The sequence below is a fragment of the Micropterus salmoides genome, unplaced genomic scaffold (assembly GCF_014851395.1).
Source record: "Micropterus salmoides isolate LMB-PRFRI ecotype aquatic unplaced genomic scaffold, ASM1485139v1 Ms_hic_scaffold_14, whole genome shotgun sequence".
NCBI lineage: Eukaryota > Metazoa > Chordata > Actinopteri > Centrarchiformes > Centrarchidae > Micropterus > Micropterus salmoides.
In genome coordinates, this window is record NW_024040485.1 from 7,763,066 (window position 1) to 7,778,420 (window position 15,355).

Consider the following 15,355-nt stretch of genomic DNA (forward strand, 5'->3'; position numbering starts at 1 on the left):
ACTTTTATCACTGGCTGCTACTAATATAAAAGCAATAATAATCCACAACAACAAAAAGTAATTATTTGCATTATCTCATTTTATTTCATGTTTACAAAACAAACCAAAATAGTGTCAAACATCAGGTTGCAGTTTGTTAACGGCTCTCTGGGCATGATTGCGTTGGCCCTGAGAGTTGAATAGATTGCAACCGGCCTTTATGGACCTCCACAGCAGCCACCCCTCAGTTGTGTCAGCTGGAGATCTGATCTCTTTTCAGTGCATGGCTGACTGAGTCTTTTCACAGTACCCCTTTATTATAGAGTTATTGATGAGCTGATGGCCGTGTGATTTCTAGACCTCTCTCTATGGTCACAGCGGTAAAATTTGCACACTTGCAATAGCAGCTGGTGAAAAGTGGCCGCTGGAGTAAACAAACCCACCACTGACAGCTAAAATGTGCTAACCTCAGGTGTTGATGCCTTACCAAACAGCAAATCTGCATGGAATACAGACATGTGTCTCTCCTCGTGTTACTGAATGTGATGTTTACTACTCTGCCCGTCTGTTTTTCTGGAAAGACAATGGTGTACTTTTGAATGGAGGGTACAGTATATACGTACATTATCATCAGGTGGTTAACACTCCTGAATACAACTCCAGTGTTTTTTTTCGCTAGCAGGGACCCAATAATAAAGTAAAAATCACTCTCCACATAAAATCTGGGAATCACAAGGGAAGCACTTTGCACAGTAGCTCTACACTATAATGATCACTGTAACCACAGCAAAGGCATCTGGGAATAATTATCTCAGTCACTTCAAAGCAAAACCTGGGAATGGGGGACAATGCTCGGGGAAATAGTCTTGTTAAATTAGCTGGCTGAATTACAGTAGGAGCTGGGACCTTCTCACGAGGCGTTCAATCCTCTCTAGTCTTTTAGAATTCTTTAAATTATAAACAAATATACACCAATTTTGTTCCTTTAAATGTTAATAATTAACTCGTTAGTTTAAATCCTGTACAAGAAACAGAGTTGTGTTTAATGCAGTCCCAAAGAATTTTCACTCACTTGGCAGACGCCATAAAACTAGAATCTTAAGTGCTTAGCTGAATTATAGCAAAATCTTGACCTTCTGATCAGACCTAAAATGATAATGTAAAGTCATTTTGCAAAGGCACTGTTTATACCTGTGAGGTGGTTTGATAGATTTTACCATGAGGCTAAACAGCATAATAAAAACAACATGGAGAACGGCAGTGGTATTTTCTTTTCAGAGGAATGCTGTTAAAAGTAAACCGTTAAGGAGCTATGGCAAACGCTGACAAACTACTAGAGACGGTAAAATGTTCTCAGTTGTGAGTTCAGTGATTTTAGGCAGAAGAGAGTGTGTCTTTGTGCGTGTGGTTCCTGTTGGTTCTCATGCCTCCTCCTGTTGTTTCTGCATCCACACACCTTCGACTTGAAATGGTCTGCCCACACTCCTTCACTTCCTTGCCTGTCGCTGACGCACACAGAGTGGCCCTCTGGCTCCAGTTCTTCTCATGGACCGCAAAGCTACCTCGTCACATGATCGAGCACTGCTCTGCCGCCCCGGCCCCGGGGCCTCCTGGGAGGTTGAGGGACTCCATGTCAAAGTTCAAGCCTGGAGGCTGGAGGGGAATAAGAAAGAGGAAGTATACCGTCATGTCTAAGCAAGGGTTGGGTAACATGACTATAGATGTTTCTGTATCGTTTACGCAGTGGTAGCATTCATTATAATATCTCTATTAACCCATCAAGGGCAACCTTGTTAATCAACGAGGAAGGCTACTTTTTTCTTCTTTTTTTTTTTTTTTTTTAATACAGTCTATGACTTTATCGCAATATTGGATTTTTATATGATGAAGTACCTTTGTTTGTCATGGTATTTAATTTGAAAATAGAGATTAATGCTTGTTTTTACATTTACTATCATAGAGGATTTTATCGTTGCACACTCCCAGTCTAACTGTACATTCAGACCAAGCGCAAAGCGAGTGTTAAGGACGGAGCGATTACATACAAAGTCAATGCAAAGACGTGGAGAGATGTGATTTCCTGTCGGGTGGTGTGGAGGGAGCGCTGCTGGCAATGCAAAGGCATTTGCGCAAGTTGAAAAATATAAACTGGAGTGAGAAAGTTCCATGACGCTGTGTTGCGATAGCATATCTGCGCTGAGATTGTCCGGACGTCACCGACGGCTTCAGAGCGTTGTTTGGAGAGGACCAGGCTGAGCGAGGGAGTCAAACTCCGCTGGCCAACAGACAGCTGCTGAGTGACGGGGAGCTGTGGAGGAGAGAGCCGGGAGCAGCGCTGCAGCTTTTGGACATTTAAAAACCTGTAGTGCGACTGGGTTATGCTCTGATAACTACGCTGTTTACCCATGGGAGGAGCTCAGAGTTAGCTGCTTTATTAAATTAACTTTTAAATAAAATTTTGAGGATTACAGCGTTGATTTATCTACACTCGAGCTTCTCAGCAGCTGGCTGCCGTGTGTTTCCGGTTCCACTGTTGTTGTTAGCGTCAGTAAGCACCCAGATCTCTGTGATACTACTACTTCTTTTTTATGTAAAAAAAACCAGACAAAACTGGACACTGCTTGGAGAAAAGAAAGTGAGGAAGTTGAACCAACTGGTGAGTTCAGGAAATATGTGTATGTTACTTGATTCCAGCTATCATTGTACTTCACTATGAACAAATTAGCATAGCATAGCCCTGACTGACCCGAATTTTCAAAGTTGTTGTCCTGCTGTCTTGCTGAAAGACCTGCCAAAGCATGATTTAAGCAAATCTGCATCATGTTGTAGTTACTTCGGCATCATTTTGATCCATTTATTCCAATTAAAGCACAGCAAAGTGTTTATTTTGGGTTCATACAGCAATATCGCGTTGTGAGTGAACACTCGGCAGTAGTCCAGCGATAAAACCCCAGCGAGCACAAATTTGCATTTGGTCTGAATTCACAGTAAGCCATCTAAGGTACCATATCTCCCGTACACAGTAGCTCCCAACTCCGTACTGTTACAAGACTAGAAAAGCATTTTCCAAAGGAGGATGTGTGTGCTGATCCATGATAAAGTAGTTTTTTTTAAGGAAAACTTTAATTTGAAAACTCACTGGCTGTAATGAACGACATATAAAGCAAAATATACACACCATTTTATTAAGTAACATCTGTGAAGTCTAATGCAATCCACGACCACTGTCCTGCAATTAAGTCTACTTCTATGATGTCTATAGTATTCAGGGTTTTTTTGACACTGTCATAGTGTTCATTAATTTATATGTTTTAGCAGTGAGATCATAACTAGTGGTGTTGTTGTGCTGATAGCTTTATATTGGGAGGTTCTTCTAATATTCTGCCGTGTATGTAAAAACACTCAATATAATGTAGTGAATGAAGCTTGGTAAAGATAGATGTTATGGCAGGACTGTATTCGATTGTGGTGTACCTAATTAAGTGGCCACTGAGTGTATCGGTGTAAACTATAGGTAGCGTAAGTGCTTTGAGTACAGGCAAGGGAGAGAAAAAAAGCTAAGGAGAAATATGTAGCTTGGATTGCCGACTCAGTAATTTGTCATACAGCTGGGTACTTGACTAAAACAATTTTACTGTCCATTGTGGAGCCTGATTGTCATAAATTAAGCCAAGAACCAAATACCCAAAGAAGAATGTTTAAGTGTGTACCATGCAGAGTGTCTCTTGTTCCAAATTTAATTTTAGAACATTTTTAAGTACACCATGACAGACAAACGCGTCCTCAGACGTCAACATATTTTCTTTCAATGAAGACAGCCATGAAAACCCATCTAATGCATATCACTGAGATCTATAAAATACATGCCGTTTTCTGGAAAACTTACCACATCACCTGCTAGCTCTTTGGGTGGTTGGCCTAGGTCTTGCAGCTGTAAGTAAACACATTATAATTTGTGATGAGTTGCATTCTTAACAAGCCCAAGGTATTCACATTAAAGTACACCAGTTTGTAAGCTATGATGATTCACAATCCAAATATTCAAGACGCACAACCCAAAAGACATTTTAGAAAAATCTACAAACACATTGGTTCGGATTTCTTTTTCTCAATTTCATTCACAGTTAACTTTTAAACAACTAAGAAGTCAAATGCAGAGTGTGTCTACCTTTTGCATCAGGTCCATGATGCTCTCGAACGTGCCTTCTTTATCTCCTGGCCCCTGTTCATCCTTCTCAAAGAGCTTACAGATCTCTCCCATGATATTGGCCTGCTGCTCGTAGCGCTGGTAGTCCTCTGGGCTAAGGCTTGGCTTGTTAGCATCCAACCATTCTGGGTACTGTGAGCGCGAGTGACATTTATGAGTGACACTTGGTAGTGGAACAAGAGACTATAGTGATTTCTAATTAAAAAAAACGATTCAAACCTTAGCAGTGATTTCTTTAAGGGATGGATAAAGCACTTCCTTAGAGAGGAGATTCTGCATGATGGACTGCATGATGGGCAGGATGTTTCCATCATCGCCACCTCCTTCTCCACCCTCTTCCAATCCCAGTCCTTCTAGAGCCTTGACAAGGTCGTCTCCAGCTAGTCCTGTGGTCTATTAGAGAACAATACCGATCAGTAAACTGTTCTATGTTTGCGTCACTCTAAACTAGAGAAGCAACCATCTGTATGTTATATTTTGCAGTGCTACCGCCACCTCTCGACACACTGTCATTGCAGATATTTCAAGTAGCTGAAGAACTTGTTGGCGCAGCAAGCATGAAATTCCTCCAAGCTGCTGACCTCTTGTTTTTATCTCCCTCCGTGCTATGTAAGCTTATAATTGAATAGATCTCGCTATTTGAGTCAGTATCGGGCTGATATCAGTATCGGATCATTGCATCCCTACTCTGAACAGTTCCCCAACACTCGATCAATCATGATTTTACCTACCTGCAGGTTGTCTGCATTTTTGGCCAGGCCACGGAGGGTTTCTTTAAGACAGGAAGTGAATTCTTGTTGGGAGGCGGTGTCTGTGCCTATACAGCATAAACAGATAACATTTAGGCTACAGCAACAAAACAGTAAGCAGAGAATCATATCACAACTACAAATAATGCACATTGTAGACCTTACCGACTTTGCCTGCAGCCTCTGACAGTTTATGGAAGTGCTGCAGTAACTCTGGCTCCTCCTGGGCCAGCTCGGTCATGGCCTTCTCCCATTCCTCCTTGGCTTGGGTAGCCATGTCCCCCTCGAAGAGAGTCTCGAAGAGTTTGCAGTCTTCTAGCAGGGGTGGCTACACAGGGAAATAGAAAACATGTAAAGCACCTTCTAGGCACCACTAAATAACCTCTTTTCCATTACGGACAACTTCAAAATGTACTGACTGTAAAGAAATGAATAACAAATGTAATAATGAAAGGGCTTTTTGGTGGGTACTTGACTTGAGGTCTGAACTTTGCAAGCTTTGCAGGTTACACAGATAAGCAGAGAAACACAGAAGAGTTTGCAGCAGTGAGGTAATACTTTAATTGCTTAGTCTTGATGTGCTATCACACACTCAAATGTAAGTCGCTTCGGATAAAAGCATCTGCCAAATGATTAAATGTTAATGTACACAACAAACAACCAACCAGTGGACTCAAAATCACGACAGCAATAAAAATGAAACAGTTATGAAACTCAGAAAACGGCAGAAAGAGGAAGTGCAGGACTAATTACAGACTTAAAAACACTTTTTCCAGAGATGGAGACAGTGATTAGAAGCATTATGAAAGAATATATTAAGATACATTTTTCGTCTTTAACCAAACCTGGCATTAACCTTGAAACGTTTCGACCAAAGGAACTATACCCTGGAACGTGGAGGAACTCACTGTGTTTCCACCGAAGGGACCAGGGTCTAAATTTTGTTCTAGGGTGAAGGGCTGGGGTGATTCGTCGACATAATCCGTTACGTAAATACGTCGACTCGCTTACATGCATCGCTGCATCCGATGTTAGACTGATGCAGAAATACATTTGATTATCATACTGCATTACTCAATGTTGAAATAAATCCATGTCAGAAACATTTAAAGTTTGAAGTAGCCTAATTACAGTCTGTTATTGTCATTATTATCACAACACATCAGTGATGTGGAAATTGGATTAATTTTAAGAAATGCTACTATTGTCATTATTCTAATGTACTTCATCAGGATGACTGAAGCAAATGTTGATTTATTGATTAGACATGTTTTTGATATTTATTTTGGATAAATTGGTATGTTAATCGAGTAATAGGCAACTTTTTTTTCTTTAGAATACACAAAATTAGTAGTTAGATTACTTGACTTGAAAAATAATCATTATGTACAGCCCTACTAGGGTCTTTATATCAGTACTCATAGACACCTGAAAACCTTGAGACCACAACAGCCATTTTTTCACCTTTATAGTTTGTAATAGGAAAGTCAACAGGGAAAAGCAAGCTTTATAGTTCCCTATAATTGTTAGTTTATCTAATTCATAGATCTTTAGTTTGAAAATGACCTGAAACAGCACCACCACTACACAAACAGACCTTCTCTGCACCACTGTTGGCTGAGGAGGAGGCAGCAGCAGGCTCAGGGGCTGGAGGGGCCGGTGTCTTGTCAAAGTCATCCAGCGCACCTGTACAAAAGGGATAGAGTTTTAAAGGACTAATTCAACACCACAAATGTTAGAATTCAGCAATTAACTACTTGTTCCTGTATCAGTTTAACCCCCAGCTGCAGCATTTTCATAAAGCAAATGGATTTCATGAAATGTAAACTCAAAACGGATGCAGTCTAATTACCATAGCCCTGCAATAACTCCGACCCTTGTAAAGGTTATACTGTGTTATAAAGAGGTCTTGATTCAACTTTAGAGTAATTTTGAAGGCTGTAGTTTGTAGTGTACTAATATTTACTTTATCCTCCGTTAATGCAAATGGGTTGGACCTCTCATTATAACGCAATACAAGTCGGGAGCACCACAAACTAACGTTACAGCCTTTAAAATAAAATAAAGCTGCAACAGTTGCATCAAATACTAAACATTACAACCTTTATACATGTCGGATTTATTGCAGGGCTGCTGTGTTACACTGCAATAGCTTCAGCTGGGTGTACCTAATAAACTGGCAAATGAACGTGTGTCTGGTACAGCCGTATGCCGTTCAGTTACAAAACAGCATTAACTGAACTAAAGAGAGATTCAACACATGCACTGGTACACAATGGCGGGTGAAGAAAGGCTGACGGCAGACTATCACCGACAGTCCAGTCGCCGAGTTAAATAATCAGGTTTCCACTGTAACGTTATCTAACTGTCTTTCGATATAACAATTCAAGGGCAAAGACATCTCGTTCATGTTATTATTAACCTGACTGATGTGGAGCACAGCGGAGCCTGCTAACACATTAGCAAACATAAAGTGCGTTATCACATCATAACTTGCACTGACAACGCTGATTAATTGACCGTTTTGGCGAGTGTTATGACCGGGTGGCCCGACTGTCCGCGATAACTTGAGCTACTTCGTCGATATTTGGGACCCAAACGGGAGGTGTTGTTCACCGAGCACATAAGCTAACCCCGACACACAGAGAGAGAGGGGGGGGGTGCCAGTGCTGTTTTTGCAGCCGCTTTCAATTTAACACCAGGCGTGAAGAGACTGTGAAAAGGCAATGTCAACCCTTACTGTCCAATAATTCGTCCAATTCTGCATCGTGACCGGTGGACGGCTCTCCTTTTCCCGACGCCATGACGTTAACGTTACCTTCTCCAAACACCCACCGAGCAGGTCTCCGAAAATTGACGTTTCTACTGTGGTAAACGTCGCAGACACGACTACGTCACGCCCACAGCCTGGATGTGAAATCTGGCGCCACCTGGTGGAGGTAGGTCAAATCTTCTTCTTCTGGCTTTCCGGTGTGACACCAAAATGTGTGACCTATCAGATCCTGTGACCCCAATCGGAAGTTAATGAAGTTAAGCACCAGAGGCTTTGTTGACGATGTGAAGTTTGGTTAGGTTTAGGCACCAAAAGTACTTGGTTGGGTTTAGGTACTAAAAGTACTTGTTTATGGTTAGGAAAACATCGTCGTTTGGGTTTTGGTCACAGAATCTGATAGGTCACAGATTTTGGTGTTACACCGGTAGACTAGATGCCTTACGTATCGTTTTATGGCATCACCATTCTCAGAGACGTAATCCTGTTGCAGATGTAAAGTCCATGACTGCTTCCACTATCCTCGATTGGTTCTCATGAGGATTCAAAATGTCTCTCAATGTCACTGTCTGTATTCCAACTCCTGATACCGCAGAGTATACTTGATCTCTTTGCCTTTTCTGCTGTTGACATTCCATAAACACATGTAGGTTCAAATCACAGAGCGTGCAGGAACATGTATCAAGCTGCTGACATCTTAACCTTTCGACAGCTTAGACTTTGGTTTGAGGTTGACATCTGTTCTGTCATACACTTTTACTAGCCATCTTTTTCCTTTTGTTTTTCCAATCATGGCTAAATATCAAAACCACTGATAACACATCTTTTTATTTAGGTCTATTCCAAAGTCTAGTTTAAACTCAGAGTAAAAATCTGACATGGTAAATTGTATTGCTGTATTTGTTGTAATCATCATGTGTAAATTTTAACAATAGCTTTTTTTGTATGGCACTTTTCAATACAGGTAACAGAGCACTTTACAATCAATGTATAACAGCAAGTCGAAATAAAACAAGAGCTAAAAATGAGAATAGGCCTTTACAAAGTGGTTTACAATAATCTATATAAAATATACATAAGTCGAAATTAAATAAAAATAATTAAATAAATATTATATTTATTCATGTAAATGGTAGAACCATAAAGCTTCATTAACTTATATTAATGAAATATTTTTCTTTGTTACAGGTGTTATCATATCTAAACACCAGACAACCAGCAAAGTAGACTACCTCACTTAAGTACAATTCTGAGGTAACTTTAGTTAGGCCTACTTTGCAGAGACGTATTATTAATACAAAATATAATCAACTAATAAATGATGATGTATTATAATAGATTCTGTAAGATACCCAGAAGGTTAATCAACTGAAATCAGCCCACCTTTGCCAGCATTGACATTAAAGTGATGCTTAGGACACATAATGTATCACTTTCAATAATTCAAGTGACTAATAATAATCATTCTGAAATGAGGCATTCTGCATAAGTATTTTACTTGTGGTCCTTTATGTAGCCTATGCTGCTTAATAGTTTTATTATTTTTCTACACATACACAAACACAGTGTGCCAGTCTGTGAGATTATAAAATTAGAGCAATCATGTAAGAATGTGCATGTGATAGCGGATTTCCCTCTTTATGTCTCTCAGACCTTTTCTTTCAGACAGGAAACTTTTCGAAACGCTTCGATAGTGTCTCAGTAGGCCTAAATAGAAAATGGTTGTCAGGGGTTACAGCTCGGTTGCTAAGGACAGCATACAAATAATCTCAAATGTTGTGATTCGCACTCTAACAAATATTTAGTGTTATCCGAGCTGTGTCGATAGTAACGCAGAAAAGAAGAATTATATGACAGCTTCATCAGTAATACTTGATCAGGGGGTTCCCAGAACTGCATCAGTTCTGGAAACTGAGTCAGTTCTGGAAACAGATTCATTTTAAATCTATTAAAATAGATTTAAACTGTTTAAACTCAATTTACCAGATTTATTCAGTCACAATGAATTCATAAATCCCTGAATTAAAATAAGAGTGATGTGGAAAAACTAGGCTACTTTTTGAATTGCCTAGGCATTTTTCCCAGCTACTGGGGTAAGATGTAGAGTGGTGCTCAGAGAACAACCAACTGCTCATCGTCAGCAAAGCCAAGGAGCTGATCAGTGATTTTAGGAAGAAGGAGATAAAGACACACACTCCCATCTACAGCAGTGGTGCTGAGGTGGAGCAGGCGAACAGTTTCAGCTTCCTGGGAATCAGCATCACAGAGAATCTGACATGGTGGTCTCACATCTCCACGCTGGTGAAGAAAGATTTCTTGAGGAATCTTAAGAAGGCCAAATTCCCAAGCCAAGCTCTTGTCAACTTTTACAGAGGAGCTATAGAAAGCATCCTGTCCTGACTGGAAACATCATTAACTGGCATGGGCTCTGCAGCGGGTGATTAAAATTGCGGATTGAGGATCATTAGTACCCATCACCCGAGCATCAGTTATATCTGTGAGGTGAGGTGCCTACGCAGAGCCCAAAGGATGCCTTCTGGGAAGAGATGTAGAAGTTCCTGCTGCCACACCACCAGACTGCAAGCTATCAGACTCTTAAACTCTAATTCATCCTCAGCACCGCTCCAGTGATGATAGTTTATTTCTGTTTACCATTTCTATAATTGATTCTGTATTCTGTAAGTATATTGTCTGCTATGTAGCAGAAGCTCAATGTCTATTTTCTGACACATTAAAGAACATGTGTCTTTAAGAAGGCTATGCTCAGGGTAACATATCATAAAGTAGAATAAATAGCTACAGTTGACAAATTAATTTCTATTTAATCAAATGTATTTTTTTAGGTAAAAGGCATTTTCCACATGGGGTAAGATGCCCCCTCTATGGTGTGAAATCACTTTAACAGGTGCAAATTATAGATAATATAGCTGGTTAAAAGAAAGGGATTTATAGACCTATGTTGTAGAAGTAAACTTGCGTTGCCCAATGTTATTAGCTTTCTTATAATTTATTTCTCAGACTTTTAAAAAGTGAGGTTGCTGGAACTTCATTAGTAGAATGGCTGAGGTAAAATATGCGCCTGGCAGCTAGCTAGAAATGTGAGCAAATGTGAGTTTATAACCTCAGAGTTTCACCTCACACTTTCTCATAGTGAAGTTGGTAGTTGGCTAAAGGGGCTATCCAGAACTTAACACACGATCAACCGTGACGAGGGGTCTTTCCCCAATCATAGGGGGGGAATTTAGCATTTTACAACTTTAACTGAACCATCTTACCCCATGTTACGCTACTTTTATTCCCCTGCTGCCAGCATATTAAAATGTAGGAAATTATTAAAGAAATGTAAATTTTTGCTCCACTGGCTACATTGGGTGTGTTAAACAGGCTCGAGCAGGAGGAGGAGGAGGAGGAACAGAGTTCAGACAGATGTGAGTAACGGCGTAGACATTTGATGCCTAATTTGGTTTGCAGGGCGGGGGGCTGCTCCTCTGAGCTGCTAGTTGACTCAGGGAGCTGAGAAGTTGCACTCCACGATTCTCTCCCGCTGGATGTCCTGTAGACCAGAGACTCTCCGCAGTCAAGTATCCCGCCGAATAGGTAACCGACTTTTACACAAAGCTGATTTCATGTGGAGATCATGTGAGCTTGTGCTACTTGTTGCATCTTGTTACCTGCTTGCCCCATGGGAAGAATGTGATTCTATCCGCAGCTGTTTTATGTTTTACATGTTAGAGGAAGATTTTACAGTTACAATGAAAGCTTTTATTGTTTGCATTGCATGTTTTTTTCCATACTTGACATGGGTTTGGAAATGTGGATGTATATAGCCTTAAAATGTTTAGAGTAGGAGGAACACTTATAAAGAACTACATTTATATAGATCTAAGTTGCTCCTTTGTGAGTTTGTATACAGCAACTTTTCAATATTTTTTAGCATTTTCTGCTACAGTATATTTTTAGTGAGTGACTTTCAGATATTTAGCAATTCCACAATTCTTTAAAAAAAATGCATAGGCTACTCTGTGCTGTTCCAATAAGAAAAATGCAGTTTTTTGGACATATATTTCTGTGTTTTTGTGTCAGATTGTGTTTAGTAAGCTGTAATGTGGTGAGAGCAGGGTGCGGCAGGCGGCACACCCACCTTCACTGTCAATGAATGGAGGCAGGAGCCTAACACACAGCTGTCACACCACAGACGCTGCTTTATGGTGACTTTTACTCTCTCTTTCTGGATTTTGGCACGTAGTAAACATGCCTGATTTGTGCTGAAGACAGTGATTTAGATTCTCATTGTTCTTCATTTAATCACTCCTCGCTGCGTAGGTGTGGTGGGTCAGTCTGCCTTGAAAAAAAAAAAAGGTGCAAATTCTGAAAAATAAATTAGCGTGCCTTTCATTTGAGAGATTTAGTACCTTGTGATGGTTGACATGCGGTTTCAGAGTCCTCCAGTCAGACAACAAAGGTCAATCTGTGGAAAAATGCTTAATACTTTGGATTTTCTTTGGCTTGAAAAAAAGTCAAATGTGAGGGTACATTTTTGCCCAGCCTTCGAAAACACAACACTAACATACTAACATCAAGCTATCACACACACACACACACACACACGCACACACACACACACACACACACAGACAGAGCTCATCTTGTGCTTCGACCCATGGATCCCCTGTAAGTGGATTAGGCCTACGGGTGGAATCGAGTTAGTGATGTTTTGTGATGACAACCAAACAAGAACCACACATGACTTCTCTGTCTGTGATGAACACTTGTTTCCTGAAAATCTTGGTGCACACTGTTTGCATGAAAAGTGACCGTACAGGGGTGCATGATACTGTCACATCCTATTTGCTGTCCTGTTGCAAGCTGATGTGTGCACCTATTTTCAGCACCTCTTCCATTTGGGGAAGTGTTTGTGTCATGTGTGATTTGTGCTTTCCATGCTGAGCTTTGAAAAGACACTTTTTCCACACTGGAGTCTCGTTTCTTTTCTTTTTTTACATCCCTCTGCCATTAACCTCTCCCATTTCTTTCCTGACTTGATTCTATGAGCAGCAAAAGTAATGGCATCGGGAGTGGCGGCATTGATTTTTCCATTACGACCCTCCGTATACGTTTATTTTGAGCGGTTTACATGAAGCATAATTGGTACCCTGACTTTAAAGCTGTAGTGGGAGTATTGAGCCGGGAAGGGAGAAAGAGAGGGAGTAGCCGCCAAATGAGACTATGAGGAGGGAAGGAAAGGAAAGGAAAAGAGAGCAAAGGAAAGAACTTGGCAAAATTGACAAAGTTACCAGTTGTTCAGCAACAGCCAGTCTACAGCACATCTGGAACACATCAGTAAGTTGGAAAATCTTACAAGAAATAAGGGAGAGGGGGGCAGTGAAAGAGAGGGGCCTGGTGGTGACTCACCTCTCTGTTATTCCACTCTATCACTGTGTTTAAACTATGTGTCCTTCTGTGGAGAGGCACAGGGCTTCCCCCGTGTTCCTCCCTCTTTTTACTCCCTTCCCCTCACCTCCCCTTCCTTTTCGCTTCAAGTGAGTCATCCTGCTGGAGTTTTAGGGGTCTCTTTTTCCATTTCTGCCTCTTTTTGTCCTCTCCTTTCTATTCATACCTCACTGCCAGTTCAGCTCTTCTCCTCCCCAGCCTCGTCTCTTTTATAGGTGTTTAATGGGACTAATGTAAACAGGCCTTTTCTCCTTGTTTATAACTGTCTCTTTGTGTAAACTGGGAACAGGGAGGACAGCGCTTCTGGAGCCAAGTGGGTGATGAGTGTCAGGAGGGATGGGAGGGAGGACAGTGTGGTCAGAGGGTTGTTGAACTATGAAATTTTCCACCTTGTCTTGTTAAATGTCTTGTTGTGGCTTAAAATCTTGTTGGTCTCCAAGCCCCATCAGCATTTGTGTTGAGTTCTTGTCACATCCAGATATATTTTATATTTATCAGCTGTCATCAGTACCAGCCTGTCAGAATTAAAGAGCAAGAGCTTCTTCATATAGACTCCATATGCACCAGCGTTCAATAGAAAGAGGACATCTGCGACGCTGTACAAATTAAAGTAGCCTCATTAGATCACAGCGCAACGCAGCTGCACACAAGTTGCAGTTTGAGTCATTTACATCAACTGAAAATAAAAAACTATCACTGCCTTGAAGTGGAGACAGCTGAATGAAATAATTTCACACCTGATTCATATCTGTAGGTCTTGTCACAAAGCAAGTGTTGCAAGTGTTGTATCCTGATTGACGTGTGCCAAAACTAGAGCTGAAAAGATTAGTCAAATATTATCTGATCAAAAGCAATTTTAAAAAAGTAAAAAAGTAATTTATCAAGCAAAAATTGCTTGGTTTCAGCTTTGGAAATGTGAGGATTTACTATTTCTCTCTGTTTTATATCATCATTTTATATAATTTTATTTGTTTTTAGACAAAACCAAGTCAAAGATTTTCCTTTTGACTGTTGGAAATTCTGATGGCATTTTTTTTTTTTACTATTTTCTGACATTTTAAAGACAAAATCAATAAAATTATCTAATTTCTAACTAAATATGGAATAATCAAACTTAAGGTTTGGAATGAAACATCTCTAGGTATTGTTTATTAAGAGTTTAATACTCAAACAATTCAGCTACTACTATAGAACCCTATCTCTCATAGTAATAACCTGATTAGGAAAATAGGTTTTCAGGGCGTTTAAGATGCAGTTTCCTTTAATAATGTTAAGAATTTAAAGGTTCAGTGTGTAATATTTAGGACGATCTATTGACAGAAATGCAATATAATATACATAACTATGTTTTCAGTGGTGTATAAAGATCTTACATAATGAACTGTTGTGTTTTTATTATTTCTATCTCATCCCATTTCTATCTCACATGGAGGTCGCCATGTTGCACCGCCATGTTTCTACAGTAGTCCAAACGGACCAAACGGTCCAAACTGCGCCACAGAGCGTGTTTTGTCACTACGGTGAATGAACACAAAGAACAGGAGAAGAAGAAGAAGTAGTAGTAGTATTAGTTGTCGTCTGGTTTATTAGAAGTAAGAAGAGACATGAAATTTGGGCAAATAGTTGACCACATGTATTATTTAGAACAAGAGCCGACAGAGCGTAACTATAAGGTCTCCTCCATGCTTCAAAGGGAGGGGTGAGCGATGACTGATGGTGCATTCATGTGGAGTCGGAATAATCGGAATTTATTTTCCCCTAGTTAAATCTTTACTGCAAAAAGAGAAATAAAGTGTACATGGGACATCAAGAAGTGTACAGAACAGTATACAAATATAAAAGAAGACAAATAATAAAAACTTTGACGGGGTAGTCTATATTATATAAAGATATTAAAATAGGACCGTATGTTGACAGTTTTCAAACCTTTTTTTTTTTTGGATTTAGAAATTAAATTGATATACAATTGAGAAAAAGTACATAGTTGCCAAAGAAGGTTAAAATCAAGGGCAACTGGACTCGGTTGTTAGGTTTTTTACTGCTGAATTTACATTAATGAATATGGAATTTTTCCATTAGCATTAATACATTTATTATAAAGTACTTCTTTTTTTTTACTTTTTAAAAGCAAAATAACACATTCTTCCACATCATTGAGGAGCATGTTAATGCATAGTGAGCCGCTGGTTGCCATTTTCA

General features: G+C 39.9%; 1 protein-coding gene across 1 annotated transcript; it reads right to left on the reverse strand.

The window, feature by feature from the left end:
* Positions 1-60: 60 nt before the first annotated feature.
* Positions 61-7,829, reverse strand: pex19 (peroxisomal biogenesis factor 19). The gene is made up of 8 exons (XM_038717435.1): positions 7,676-7,829; positions 6,533-6,621; positions 5,101-5,263; positions 4,918-5,003; positions 4,406-4,579; positions 4,148-4,318; positions 3,866-3,910; positions 61-1,632 (listed from the first exon to the last, which is right to left on the reverse strand). The coding sequence occupies exons 1-8, from the start codon at positions 7,737-7,739 to the stop codon at positions 1,546-1,548; spliced, it is 879 nt and encodes a 292-aa protein (XP_038573363.1). The 5' UTR covers positions 7,740-7,829; the 3' UTR covers positions 61-1,545.
* Between the last annotated feature and the right edge of the window lie 7,526 nt (positions 7,830-15,355).